This window comes from Arachis ipaensis, chromosome B04 (assembly GCF_000816755.2).
Source record: "Arachis ipaensis cultivar K30076 chromosome B04, Araip1.1, whole genome shotgun sequence".
Taxonomy (NCBI): domain Eukaryota; kingdom Viridiplantae; phylum Streptophyta; class Magnoliopsida; order Fabales; family Fabaceae; genus Arachis; species Arachis ipaensis.
The window spans coordinates 27,283,370-27,296,479 of NC_029788.2; the positions used below are offsets into that span (position 1 = coordinate 27,283,370).

The 13,110-nt window shown below is 38.5% G+C and overlaps 1 protein-coding gene across 5 annotated transcripts in view; it reads right to left on the reverse strand.

The window, feature by feature from the left end:
• LOC107637693 overlaps nucleotides 1-10,062 on the reverse strand; it is an 11,002-nt gene extending 940 nt beyond the window's left edge. Inside the window, exons 1-4 of one of the 5 annotated variants that reach the window (XM_021121048.1) lie at nucleotides 9,377-10,061; nucleotides 9,092-9,290; nucleotides 8,824-8,988; nucleotides 1,062-1,228 (exon numbers count right to left, since the gene is read on the reverse strand). In XM_021121048.1, the coding sequence (XP_020976707.1) occupies nucleotides 8,872-8,988; nucleotides 9,092-9,290; nucleotides 9,377-9,468 (408 nt within the window). In that variant the 5' untranslated portion in view covers nucleotides 9,469-10,061 and the 3' untranslated portion in view covers nucleotides 1,062-1,228; nucleotides 8,824-8,871. Of the gene's footprint in view, nucleotides 1-1,061; nucleotides 1,229-6,784; nucleotides 6,848-8,823; nucleotides 9,012-9,091; nucleotides 9,291-9,376 lie in introns of those variants that run through there. The other 4 variants (XR_002360905.1, XM_021121050.1, XM_016341059.2 and 1 more) reach the window with 4 other exon arrangements.

The following is a 13,110-nucleotide window of genomic DNA, read 5'->3' on the forward strand; positions in this document are numbered from 1 at the left end:
ATGATAGCTAATATAAAAATGATTGACTGAAAATATTTATCATATTTAATATATCATGATATCATTATTTATACATGTATAAGTAATTTTTTTTTTATCAAAGATAAGAGACTCAAACCTGCAACCTCTTAATTGAGTATGGAGAGAATATTCCATTTGAGCTATTACTCATTGGCGTATAAGTAATTAAAATAGTGAGATAATAAAATTTAATTTTTTACTACTTGCATATAAATGACAATAGCATACTTAAATGTAAATGATAATAACATAGTGATCTAAATAAATTTGAATACTCATATTACATGATGTCAGCCAAAAAAAATAATAATAAAGGCAAAACTTTTAAATAGACAATAACATGAAATAAAAAATATTATTTTTGGTGACAAAATTTGATCTACATATATATCGCATACATATTCAAATTTTCATATATGAAAATATATCAATCTAATGGATCAGATTGGAACTAGAATGAAGAAGATAAAATTTAATATATAATATTATACTTTTATATTGTTATACCCAAATATAATTGATAGATAAAAAGATCTTTTTACATGAGATACCCAACCATAAAATTACTTTTACATTTTCATAAGATCTTTTAAAAAAATATAACTCGAAAAAAAATCTTTTCTTAAAAACTCATCCAAACAAACTCTAAAACATGTAAGTATTTAAAGTGGTGGGATGATAAAATTTATTTTTTTACTACTTGAATGTAAATGACAATAGCATACTTGAATGTAAATGATAATAGCATAATAATTTAAATAAAACTGCACACTCATATTATATACGATGGCAGCAAAAATAAATAAAAATAAAACTTTTAATTAGACAACAACTAACATAAAAATAAAAGTATTATTTTTTATGATAAAAATTGATCCACATATAGTATACCTATTCAGATTTGCATATATAATAGTATATCAATAATGAACACTAAAACGTATATTTTCTTTAAAATTTTAACTCAAATCTAATAATAAAGAGAATAGAATTTAAAAAATAAAAAATAAGAGAGCAATTTGGAGCATTGAAAAAAAGAAAATCATTATTAGTGTTTTTGGGTGAGTAACCTGGATGTAACTTGGTTCCTGACAGTTGATGCCGAGTTGTTGTCCTCAACGCCGAGCTACAGGTTTTGAAGGTCCGAGTTCTTCGTCCAGAGATATATCACGTCACAGAAAGTGTGAACAAAAGGGGAGTAGTGTACCTGCAAAAGGCACTCCGATGTTTAAGTCAGTATGGTGTATTCAATATGTCTTTCGAAAAATACCTTACCTTCTTAATATAGGGAGAGGTATTTGACGGTTTCATTGGTCATGATTATTCGTGTTGAAAGGCAATTATGTTGTATTTGGCTGTTATGATGCTCGGCCAGACGTTTTGCTCTGAGTTGTACCGTTTGGACGAGTTATGACTATTAACCCGAATTATAACGTACGATGCCGAGTTATATCTTCGGATTGTAATAGTCATATCACAGCTCCCAAGCTTAGCCTGAGGATATTTTTAATGAAGCAGGTTAAGCTTTTGATGAGCTATAACTCGGCGAGTGGGATAGTTATGGAGCCCCCAGTTCAACATACTTTATTAAAGATAATGTGAAATAATAGTTTGGAAAAAGTGACAATTTTAAATGAAGAGAGAAAAAGGTATTGATGGCATTAAAAGAGGTTTTCATTTCCAATACCATCTGAACCGTTGATTTGATTGATGAAACTCAACCGGTGATGGTTTCGTTTAATTAACTGAGTTGGAATCCAAATGGTTTTATCCAAATCATAACTTCACTTGGGTTAAGAGTTGCTTGGGAAGGTTATTGAGAAAGAAATGAGTAAAAGAGGTACGTGCTTTTTTTCTGCTCTCTGTGTACTCTTCCTTCTTCTTCTTTTGAATTTTTGTTTTTGAATATGGGTTTTGAGAAAGAGAGAGAGAGAGAGAAAAAGGAAAGAGTAGACTGGTCATATGATTGGGTTAGTGAAGATGTTAAAATGCGAACTTCTTTGTTTACTGATGCTGAAGCTGTGAGAGAAATAGATTTGAAGAAGATAGTTAAAGTAGGTTCTGGAGTTCGTGTTGAGTTGTTACCATGTTCCAGTGTGGACCGTGTGTTTCATAGGGGAGGGGGTTTTGAATTTTTCTACATCCATAGCCGTGTCTTAGAGGAGTTGAGAGTAAAGCTTCCATTTTCAGATTTTCAATGTCAAGTGTTGAAGCAGTTGAACTATGCTCTCTCTCAGCTTCATCCCAATGGGTGGGCTTTTTTGCGAAGCTTTGAGATTTTGATGGAATATCTGGAAGAAAAGCCCTCATTAGAGCTGTTCTTCTTTATGTTCCAGGCCAAAGGTGTCTGGAAAGGTGGTTAGATTAATTTGAATAGTTCTCCAGGGTTTGCTATTTTTAAATTATATAAGTCCTCCTTCAAGGACTTTAAGGAAATGTATTTAAAGGTTAGAAGTGTTGAAGATGATTTTCCGTTCTATTTAGATCAGGATTTAGGTGAAAAGTTTCCCTTGTGGTGGTGTTCGGAGCCTCAGAATATTCTCGGATTTAAAACAATAAGTCCGAGAAATGAATGTGTTATTGAGTATTTGGTGGAAGTTGTCGACCAAAAAGAATTAATCTTGGTTTTTGATTTACTGCAATGGGACAAGAATAGGCAAGCTATGATAGATTACTTAGGTAAGCTTCTGAAGTATGGTGGTGTAGGCATAGTTTGAATATTTGCCTAACTGTTTGATTTTGTTTTTTGTTTTAGGGGGGAAATATCCCGGTATTTCTGCGGCTACCTTAAGATCTCAGGTGAAGAGTAAAAATCTTGAAAAAGAGGTGTCGTCGTCCAAAGCGGATAAAGGTGCCGGGGTGGGTAAGGAGATTCCTATAGAGGAAATACATGCCTTTATTGATAATCAAAAGAAACTCCATGATATGGCCGACCATAATGATGGGTTGTCGGTATGGGGAAAAGATTTTCCTTTTATGGTCATGGCCGACGAGGTTTGTCAATCGTCAGCAGATGTGGCTTTGGCTGATGAGGTGGGGGACATCGCCATAGACCAGTATATGCAGGTATGCTTGGATTGCTCGTTTGGTGTTGTTTATTGTAGATGTCTTCATGTATTTTATTGGGTTTTTTTTTGAGGTGCTTGGGTTATGATTGGCTAGCCTTGGTCGTAGCCAAGAGGTTAAACATAAAAGGTTGTTGGAACAAGGTGGAGAGCCGAATAAATTAAAGGAGGAACTAATGCTGAGGAAAAATAAAATTGCTGAGTTGGAAGTTAAGCTTTCTAAAAGGGAGAAAGAGTTACAACTGATGAAGGAGAATTATGCTAAGGAAGTGGAGGCTTTGAAGAAAAAGGAGAGTGACTTGTCCAGTATGAGGAGTCAGGTTATCGAGGTAACTGCAAAATTTAAGGATTTGGAAAAGAGCAAGGAAACTGAAATACTGGATTCATTTGTTGAGGGTTTTGAACGTGCATCACTTCAGGCAAAGTTTTTAGTTCCTAAGTTCGATTTCTCTTAAATAGATCCGGGAAGATCGTTTGAGATAGAGCTATGGTGGACGATGATGGTGCAACTGAAGAGGAGGATGAAAATATCGAGTAGTTGGTTTTGTTGGATTTTGTATTTTGTATAACTTAACTTTCATGCTTTTTGGAACTTGGTTTGCTCTGTATGGAGCTTTTGGACTTTATACTATTTTGCTATCTGAACAAAATATGTTTGTTAGTGAATGTGATTTGTTGCAAAATTTGCCTTAGATTGTTATTTGTTTGGTGGGGACATTTGCATTGTTTGCTTGATAGAATTGGGAATACGCTTTATGGTATTTGTATTGTTTGACCTTAGTCAATAGTTTGTTTGATTGTTATATCTCAAGGAGATATAATTCGGATTTTGAGGTTGGTCAGCATAGATCAGAATTTTTAGTTTGTTAGATATAGTTCTGAGATCCAATCATTGCGCTTGTTAATATAAGTCGGCAAATTAGAATTTTTGGTGTGAGTAAATATAAAATATTGGAATAAGACAGAACAAACTGAAAATATAGAATTATATATTGATTGACATTTGTTTACAAAGGTGCAGGTAGGCATGCCTCGTTAAAACCTCTCCAAGCAAAACTCATTTTTGGGAAAAAAATCTTGGTAGTAGAAAAAAGAGTATAAGCCTGTCCCTAGCTTTAACTATAGTAATGTTTTAAAGAAGAAACATTCCAGCTATTAGGGATAATTGTACCATTCAAAGATTGTAGCTGGTATGCCCATTTCTGAGGACTTCAATAACTCGGAATGAGCCTTCTCAATTTGCGGCGAGCTTCCTGTGTGATGAAGGTCTTCGGGCATGTTCTGTTTTTCATAGTACCAAATCATTTGTTTGAAATGACCAGGGATTGACCTTTTTGTTGTGTTGCCGAGCTATGATTCATTGCATTACTTGGTGGCAAATTGTCGCAACATCTCTGATCTCTTCAATTGTGTCTAGGTCTACGCACCGAGCTTCTTCATGATCGTCTATTTGGGTTCTGATGGAAGATTGAGAGATTTCTAATGGTATCATAGCTTTAGATCTGTACACCAATCTGAAAGGTGTTTCTCTTGTTGTTGACTGGACAGTAGTATTGTATCTTCATATGACTTCCGGTATAAGATTAGCCCATAGTCATTTGGTGTCATCTAATTTTTTCCTTAAGGCATGTAAGATGACCTTGTTGGCCATTTCTGCCAAGCCATTAGTTTGTGGGTGTTCTACTGAAGAGAAATGGTGTTTTATTTTCAGATTCTGCAAAAAAGAGGTAAATTTCTGATCGACAAACTGGTGACTATTGTCAGTAATGATATGCCGAGGTATACCGAATCTACAGATAATGTGCTTCCAAACGAAAGAAATCATTTGTTGAGATGTTATTTTAGCTAAATGCTGAGCCTCAATCCATTTTGAAAAGTAACAACTGCTACAATTAGGAATTTTACCTGCCCCGGTGCCAATGGAAATGGGCCGAGTATATCAATCCCCATTGATTGAAGGGCCAACTTACGTCAGAGTAATATAGTTCCTTGGCGGGGATGTGTATAATTGGGAATGCTTTTGGTAATTAGGGCATGCTTTGACCTTGTCACCACAGTCTTGCTGTAAAGTCGGCTAAAAGAATCCTGCACGAAGAATTTTTGATGCCAAACTCCGAGCTCCCATATGGGTTCCACAGATGCCCTCATATGCCTCAGATAAAGCTAACTCTACCTCTGACCTGGAAAGACATTTCAAAAAAGGACGAGAAAATTCTCATCTATATAGAGAGTTATTGAATATTGTAAAAAATGACGCCTGTCATTGGAACTTTTTCTCATTGCAGAGGCCTTGCGGGATATTTCCTGTTTTTAGATATTGTAAATATGGCCACTGCCAGTCCTATTCCTGTGTCATACTTAAAACCTCAGTTAGATTAATACTTGGTGTAAGCAAGGTTGATTGGTATATATTAGAGAAGTGTGATTGTGTGCTTCCAAGCTTTGATAAGATATCTACTTGGTGATTCTGATCCCGAGGTATGTGATGAATTTCAAAATTTGCAAAGTTCGAGATTAATTTTTTGACCAATTCTAAGTATTTTGCTAGTAGATGATCTATGACCTAAAAAAGGTCGTTTACCTGTTGTACGACAAGTAGGGAGTCATAGTATACCTTTATCTCCGAGACGTGGAGATCTATAGCCAGTCTTAACCCTGCAATTAAAGCCTCGTATTCTGTTTGACTGTTGCTTGCTTTGAAGGAGAGATGTAGGGAGTGTTCCAAGACAAAACCATTATCTCCTTCTAGCCGGATTCCTGCACCGCATCCCTGAGGATTGGATGTGCTGTCCACATAGAGGGTCCATTGCATATGGTGGTCTGCCGAGCTCGGAGTTGTAAATTCGGCGACGAAATCTACTAGGAATTATGACTTGATCGGCCCCCTGCTTTGATATCTTATATCAAATTTTGATAATTCGATCGACCATTTGATAAGTCGGCCTGCAAGTTCTAGTTTATGTAGGACTTATCGTAATGGTTGGTCTTTCTGAATATGGATCACATGGCTTTGAAAGTAAGGTCGGAGTCTTCTTGCCGAAAATACCAGCGCTAATGCTAGTTTTTCTATCTTCGGGTAACGGAGCTCAACATGTTGTAAGGACTTGTTCTGAAAATAGATTGGTTGCTGAATTTTATTTCTTTTTGTAACAAGAACTGAGCTTAAAGCCCAGTCAGTAACTGAGAGATAAAGGAAAAGTTCTTCCCCTTTTAAAGGTTTTCGTAAAATTGGGTGTTTTGAAAGAGTTGTCTTCAACGCAACGAAAGCATTTTCACAGTCTTCAGTCTAATGGAAATTGTTTTTCTTTTTTAAAGTTTGGAAAAAATAAAAAGACTTGGAAGCTAAACATGGTAAAAATCTAGACAATGCAGCAAGCCTCCCTGTAACACCCTAACTACCAAAGCTCACGCTTCCGGCTGCGCAACTCTGATAGCTCGGGCATTACGATGACACTTATACTATTTAATACTAAAATATGAGCCTGTTTAAAAATTTAAACCGTGACACCGCTCCCAAAATACTTTCGTTCGCTAACGTACATCTATAAATACCATACAACTTACAACAACTCATAAAGAGTACATCCATATATATACATAAATATATATAAATAACTTTACAAGCATTAACCAATACAATTCCTATCCCTCTTACAGATTATATCAAGATAAAGGCGAGGGTACAATAAACCATAACTAAAACAATACAGAGCATCACAACAACAATTAAATAAGCTCTTCGTAACTTCTGCGCCCATATCCTGAAAGGGGAAAAATGTAGGGGGGTGAGAACATCATCCTCGAAAGGGTTCTCAGTAGAGGGTTTTTTTGGGAATTACTGTAATAGGATACATGAAGATAAACCGTACCAGTGATTAATAACCGTCTTATGCCTCTTTTCAAAAACAACGGTTTACCATAAAAGAGGAATCGGAAATCTTTTCTGAAAGAGGAACAGTTCAATTCTCAAAAACTCAAGAGCCTTTCAAAACGGTTTATCTATGCTGAACCAAAACAGCTTTTCATACTTTATTCCAAATCAGAAACACAAAACTGAAATCAACTATCGATTCATCTCATTCCAACCACGGCCCTAGGCCCAAACAATCCAACCATCAACCAATCACCACAATCCAACAAAGTCCTAGTAGCAAACACACATAGGAAGATGCAAGCACAAACAAACAGTTATTACAAGTAGAACAATTAGCAATTAATCACATAGGCAAACCAAGTATAATATGCACACCCAAACAATGTCACATAGATGCATATGATGCATGCTTGTCCCTAGTGGCTGATGATATCATCTATCGGTTATAGAGCCAACCCGACAAATCTTGGTAGCTAACCATTGGACTGTCCCTCTGTCGCGCATCTCCAACTCGAGTTATACTCATCATAAACTTGATCATAATCATGATCCATATCCATCACCTTCACTGGTGAATATTTACGGGGGCGAGCTCATCCGGGACTTTCACAGTGCCCGGCCACACTTACGACATAGGGTCAACAGAGTATCAAGTCTCAACCTGGAGCACGTGGTGGCTAGCCACTGCTACTACCCAGGGAAACTCGTATCTCAGATAGTGGAAGTGCAACATTCACATTTATCAATGATTCAGCATAAACATGCATTCAATCTCATCCATGGATCAACATCCATCTCAGCCATCCGGCTCACGGTTCAGTCCAGAACCAGCCAGTATTCATATCATACACAGCCATTCCGGCTCACGGTTCAATCTAGAACCAACCAATATTTATAATCATACATAGCCATTCCGGCTCACAACAAAACAGCACTTCCACATTCAACATCATAAATTCATAAAATCGGCATTTAAGCCATAAATCACTTTTTCCCAAATCATTTCACTTGAAATAGAGTTTCAACTCTTTTTAGCCTTGACTTTGAAGATCTCATTTTCAAATCATCTCAGGCTCATAAGCCAAATTTACTCCAAGTGAGTTTCCTTTTTAAAGCAAAGCCACTCTCGGCAGTCTCTTTCCAAAACTTCCAAAACCATGGCAAGTTAAGGATTTATTTCAAAGCATTCAAAATCACCCATCCAACAATGGGATTTTATAACAGAAGTTTCCCGACAGAGTTCCAAGTCTTTAGGGAAGGTCAACCTATATCGATTCCTTAAAATTCATTGAAACTCTTAAAATCATAGATTCTCGGTTCAAGTAAATAAAACTGAATTTATTATGAAACCGACCATACAAAATCACAAGTTCCAACCCGGTCCAAAAATCAACTCGTTTGAAAAGGAACCGGTTCATTTGAATCAAACCACTTTCAGGTTTCTTTTTGGAACCCATTTTTCTAACTTTTCCAAAATGCCTCAAAACTTAATTACTCAATCAAAAGTCTAGATTCCTTTGAAATCACTAAAAGCTCCTTTTTTATATTGAAATCAATATTAGAGCACTATTCTTTCCTTCCGTGAGTCAAACGGTAAAAATAGTTCATTTCTAAATAAGTCAAACTCAAGACATAAAGTTCACTAAATAAATTAAGCTTGAAAATATAATTATTCTATTAATAAATCAAATAATACAACTTCTCAAATCCAATCCTTTTTAAATAACTTTTCAAACAAGACTAGGATTCTGCAGAAAATAATACATAAGGCAGATACAATCACCAAATACACAATATCTCACAACAGTATCCATATGTAATAATTCCAATACATAAAACATAGTTTTTGGAAAGCGCCCCTACCTCAAAACGCAATTCCATAACTCAAACGCGTCGCAGGAACCTCCTCTCTCAAACCGAGATCACCAACCACGCAACCTTGGCTCCAAGCCACTCCCGCGGTAACCACAGCAACACAAAACTAAGAAAGAACGGCCAAATCAAGCAACGGTAGTCCCGACGGTGGTTCTGGCAGCAATCAGAACTCAAACCTATGTTACCAAACCTTAGAGTCTTTAACCAAGCATTACAGAATACTGACTATAAGGGCTTCCCGAAATAACACGCTTACCGCAACAAGGGAAGAACTACACCGAGTAGCGGCATCCCCGATGGTGGTTCCAGCAACACCCGCGCCACTCCCGGTGAGCGTAACGGTGAAAGAAGCGATGCAGCCGCTCCAAATGGCAAGCACAGCGACGAACAACACCAGCGGCGGTGAATGGCAGTAGCTCCGATGTGGGTCTGGCGGCGGCAACTCACGATAACTCCTAGCACAAACAGCCTCAGTACAACTCTCATGGCAGGGGTGAATTTTTTTAACGGATAAGAAAGCTGAAGACGGTTTAGTGCTTACCAAACGACACCGGCTTCAGTGGCGGTTTCCGGCCACCAGGTGCGGCGACGCGGCTCCAGGCGGCAGAGGCGATAGGAAGCACTGGGGTTCATCGAGCAGTGATGGTGGCTCCCGGTCTTGCCTTCTGTTCGCGTTCCCTCTCTCTCAGACCAGATCGGCGACTGACCACGCGGCAAGGGCGACGGCGGCGCAGTGAGGACGACGGCGGCGACGCGACGGCTTTGGTGGCTCCACAACAGTTTGACAGCGACGCTAGCTCCTCCATCCTCACTTCCATCGCGTCCCTCTCCCTCCCTTGGCGATTTGACGATGACGCCTGGAAGTGGCGGCGATGAGCGCGACGGGATGCAGCGTTAACGGAACGGCGACAGGGACTTCTCCTCCTCGCGACGGTGACGGGTCGGAACGGGCGGATCTGCGGGGACGAGTCAGACCCGCGCCTCCCCTTCTCGCGGCTAAGCTCCCTCACTCCCGTTCTTCCTTCGGTGTGCCATGGCGGCGGCGGCTGGCAACTCGGCGGCGACGGCGATGCCCACCGTTGCTAGCCGTGTCTCTCTTCCTCCCCTGCCTCCCTCTGTTTCCCCCCGTTTCTTCCTAGCCCTTTCTTTCTTGTGTTTTCGTTTTGTTTGCAGCTGCTGCTGCTGTTAGGGTGCCAGTGTGGTTGGAAGGGAACCGGGTAGGGTTTTCAGGGTTAGGGTTTCTCTTTCAAAAATTAGGGTTGGGCATTTTAGTAATTTCACTTAAAATTGGGGATAATATGGTAATTGAAACCCAAATTAAATCTAACACTAGATGTATATAGAAAATACTATTTGCTCATCAATTTTTACAAATTACTTTCAATAAAATGCCCAAATCTAAAAATTAGAAATAATATGCTTAATTTCTTCATTTTCCAAAATAGTAGTAATAATATTTAAAATATTACTTATTTAATCTAAATCATATAAAATCCTTATTATTTCATAACTATCAACCTTATACTTTAAACATAGAAAATAATCCAATAATTATAAAATTGGATAATAATCATAACTTATCTCAAGTTCAATAAATCAAAACTTGCCTTAATTATCCTTAATAAAATAATCTCTGAAATTAAGGCTATAAATAACTATATGATTTGAGACTTGATCATAATAAGACTTTTCAAAAGTTCTGGGTCTTACATGTTAGCCATTGTACTTCCTTTACCGTTTGCAGACTTTTTATTTCCAATATTGCTCGGCATTTCTCAGGGTTAGCCTCAATACCTCGGCTAGTTAACAAGAAACCCAAAAACTTACCCCCTGCATGGCAAAGGCACATTTTTCTGGGTTTAGGCGCATGTTGTAACGTCGGAGTTGAGTAAAGATTTCAGCAAGGTCATCAACGTGTTTGTTGCTGATCTTTGTTTTGGCCACCATGTCATTGACATAAACAGCCATGTTTCGTCCGATCTGTTTTGCAAATACCTTGTCCATAAGACGTTGATAGGTTGCCCTTGCATTCTTTTGGCTAAAAGGCATAACTTTATAGCAGTAATTACCATACTCAGTAATAAAGACAGTTTTATTTTGGTCAGATGGGTGCATAAGGATCTAGTTATACCCAGAGTAAGCATCCATAAAGCTAAGTGTTGCATAACCGGAAGCATTATCTACTAAAGAATCTATAGATGGTAAATGATAAGAGTCTTTTGGGCATGCTTTGTTGAGATCAGTAAAGTCAACACACATGCGCCATTTACCGTTGTGTTTTTCACCATGACGACGTTGGCCAGCCAATTTGTGAATTTGATTTCTCGAATGAAACCGGCGTTGATGAGCTTTTGAGTTTCGTCTAAAGATGCCTTCTTTTTCTCTGTTCTGAGGTTCCGCTTTTTCTGTGCTATAGGTCGTGCAGAAGGATTGTGTGCCAACCTGTGGGAGAAGATTAAAGGATCAATCCTAGGCATGTCAGCAGGTGTCCAGGCAAAAAGGTCGACATGTTGTTGCAAGAAGTCTTGAATCGTATTCTTCTCTTTGGCGTCTAGTGTTGTACCTACATAAGTATATTTGCTAGGCTCATTATTGAAATACACTTTTTGCAGATCTTCTGTTGGTGTTGATTGCTCAAGAAACTCGGATGTTGGGTCCAGATTGGCCAGTGCTGGAGCCTTGGAAGAAGTGTGGACGTTGTTTACTTGAGCCCCTGTTGTTCGGTTTTGTAGCTTCATGCTGATGTTGTAGCATTGTCATACTTCGCGATGGTCGGTATGAACTGTTGCAATGAGATCGTCCTGCACAGGGAACTTAACACAGAGATGAATTGTAGATACAATTGCACCAAAATTATTTAAAAAAGGCCAACCAAGAATTAGATTGTAAGGTCTGAAATGGTCGACAACTAAATATTGAACATCAGATATTTTGGATAAAGGGTGCTCACCCAGTGTGGTTTGCAACCACACAGATCCCAATACCGAGACTCTTTCACCTGAAAATCCAACTAAATCTCCACTGGAAGGTTGAAGTATGTTGTTGCTGAGCTTCATTTTTCGAAATGTTGAGTAAAATAGGACATCAGAACTACTCCCTGGGTCGAGCAAGACTTTTCTCACCAAAAGGTCGCCTAACTGAAGAGATATAACAATAGGGTCATCCAAGTTTGTGATGTTCTCATTAAAATCAGTGGGTGTGAATGTCACTTGTCAAAGATGAGGAGGTAAGTTTGGCTTGTTTGAAGATCCTTCTACCAACAACATAGCTCGGTAGGATCTTTTGCATGCCGAGTTTGATGATCCTCTACCTGCAAAACCTCCAGAAATACAATTAATAACTTTGCGTGGTTGTTCATGGTGACTTGAAGTTGCTTTTTCTTTGTCACGGGAGTGTTGTCCTGCCGAGGTGTTATCAGCAGAGAATGGTGTACGCCTTTGTATATGGCCACTTATATATTTATCTAAATGACCTTGCCGAACTGGTCGCTCTAGGAGGTCCTTTGCGATTACACACTCATCAGTGGTATGTCAATGTTTCTGGTGAAAAGTGTAATATTTTGACTTATCTACATTCTTCGCATCCTGATAATTGCCGGCCTTTCGTGGTGGTTTGATCAATTTGGAGTTTAGAATCTCTTTGATGATGTCGTCCCTCTTCGTGTTGAACTGAGTATATGATTCATAACGGGGGGTTAGTTTAAAATTTTTCTTACTGTCCCAGGCTTTATCCTCTTCTTTGTACTGTGGATTTTCTGCTCTCCGAGCTTGTCAGAGTTCCTCGATATCTATTTGACCTTTCGCCTTTTTCGCGAAATTCGGCAAGGGTCTTTGGTTTTGCGACAGCAATGGCCTCTTAGAACTTGCCTGGTCGGAGTCCACTTTTGATGGCGTGCAAATGCAATTTGGGGGGGGGGGAAGGTCTGGTATACTCATGACCACCTTAGTGAAACGAGTCATGTAGTCCTTCAGGCTTTCATTCTGACCTTATTTGATTGTGTTCAAGTAGTCAGAGTTGTGCAGGTAGATAGCAGAGGTAGCAAAGTGATCCTCAAAAAGTTTTGCTAGTTCCTAAAAACGAGAAATATAATATACAGGAAAAGAACAAAACCAATCAAGTGCAGGACCGTCTAAAAAGGAAGGAAAACAACGGCATAAAACAGGGTCAGAAGCACCTTTTACTATCATTATAGATCTGAACTTTTTGAGGTGCTTCTTCGGATCCCCTAACCCATTATAAGGGGTTAAAGTTATTGGCAAAGTGAATCTCCTAGGC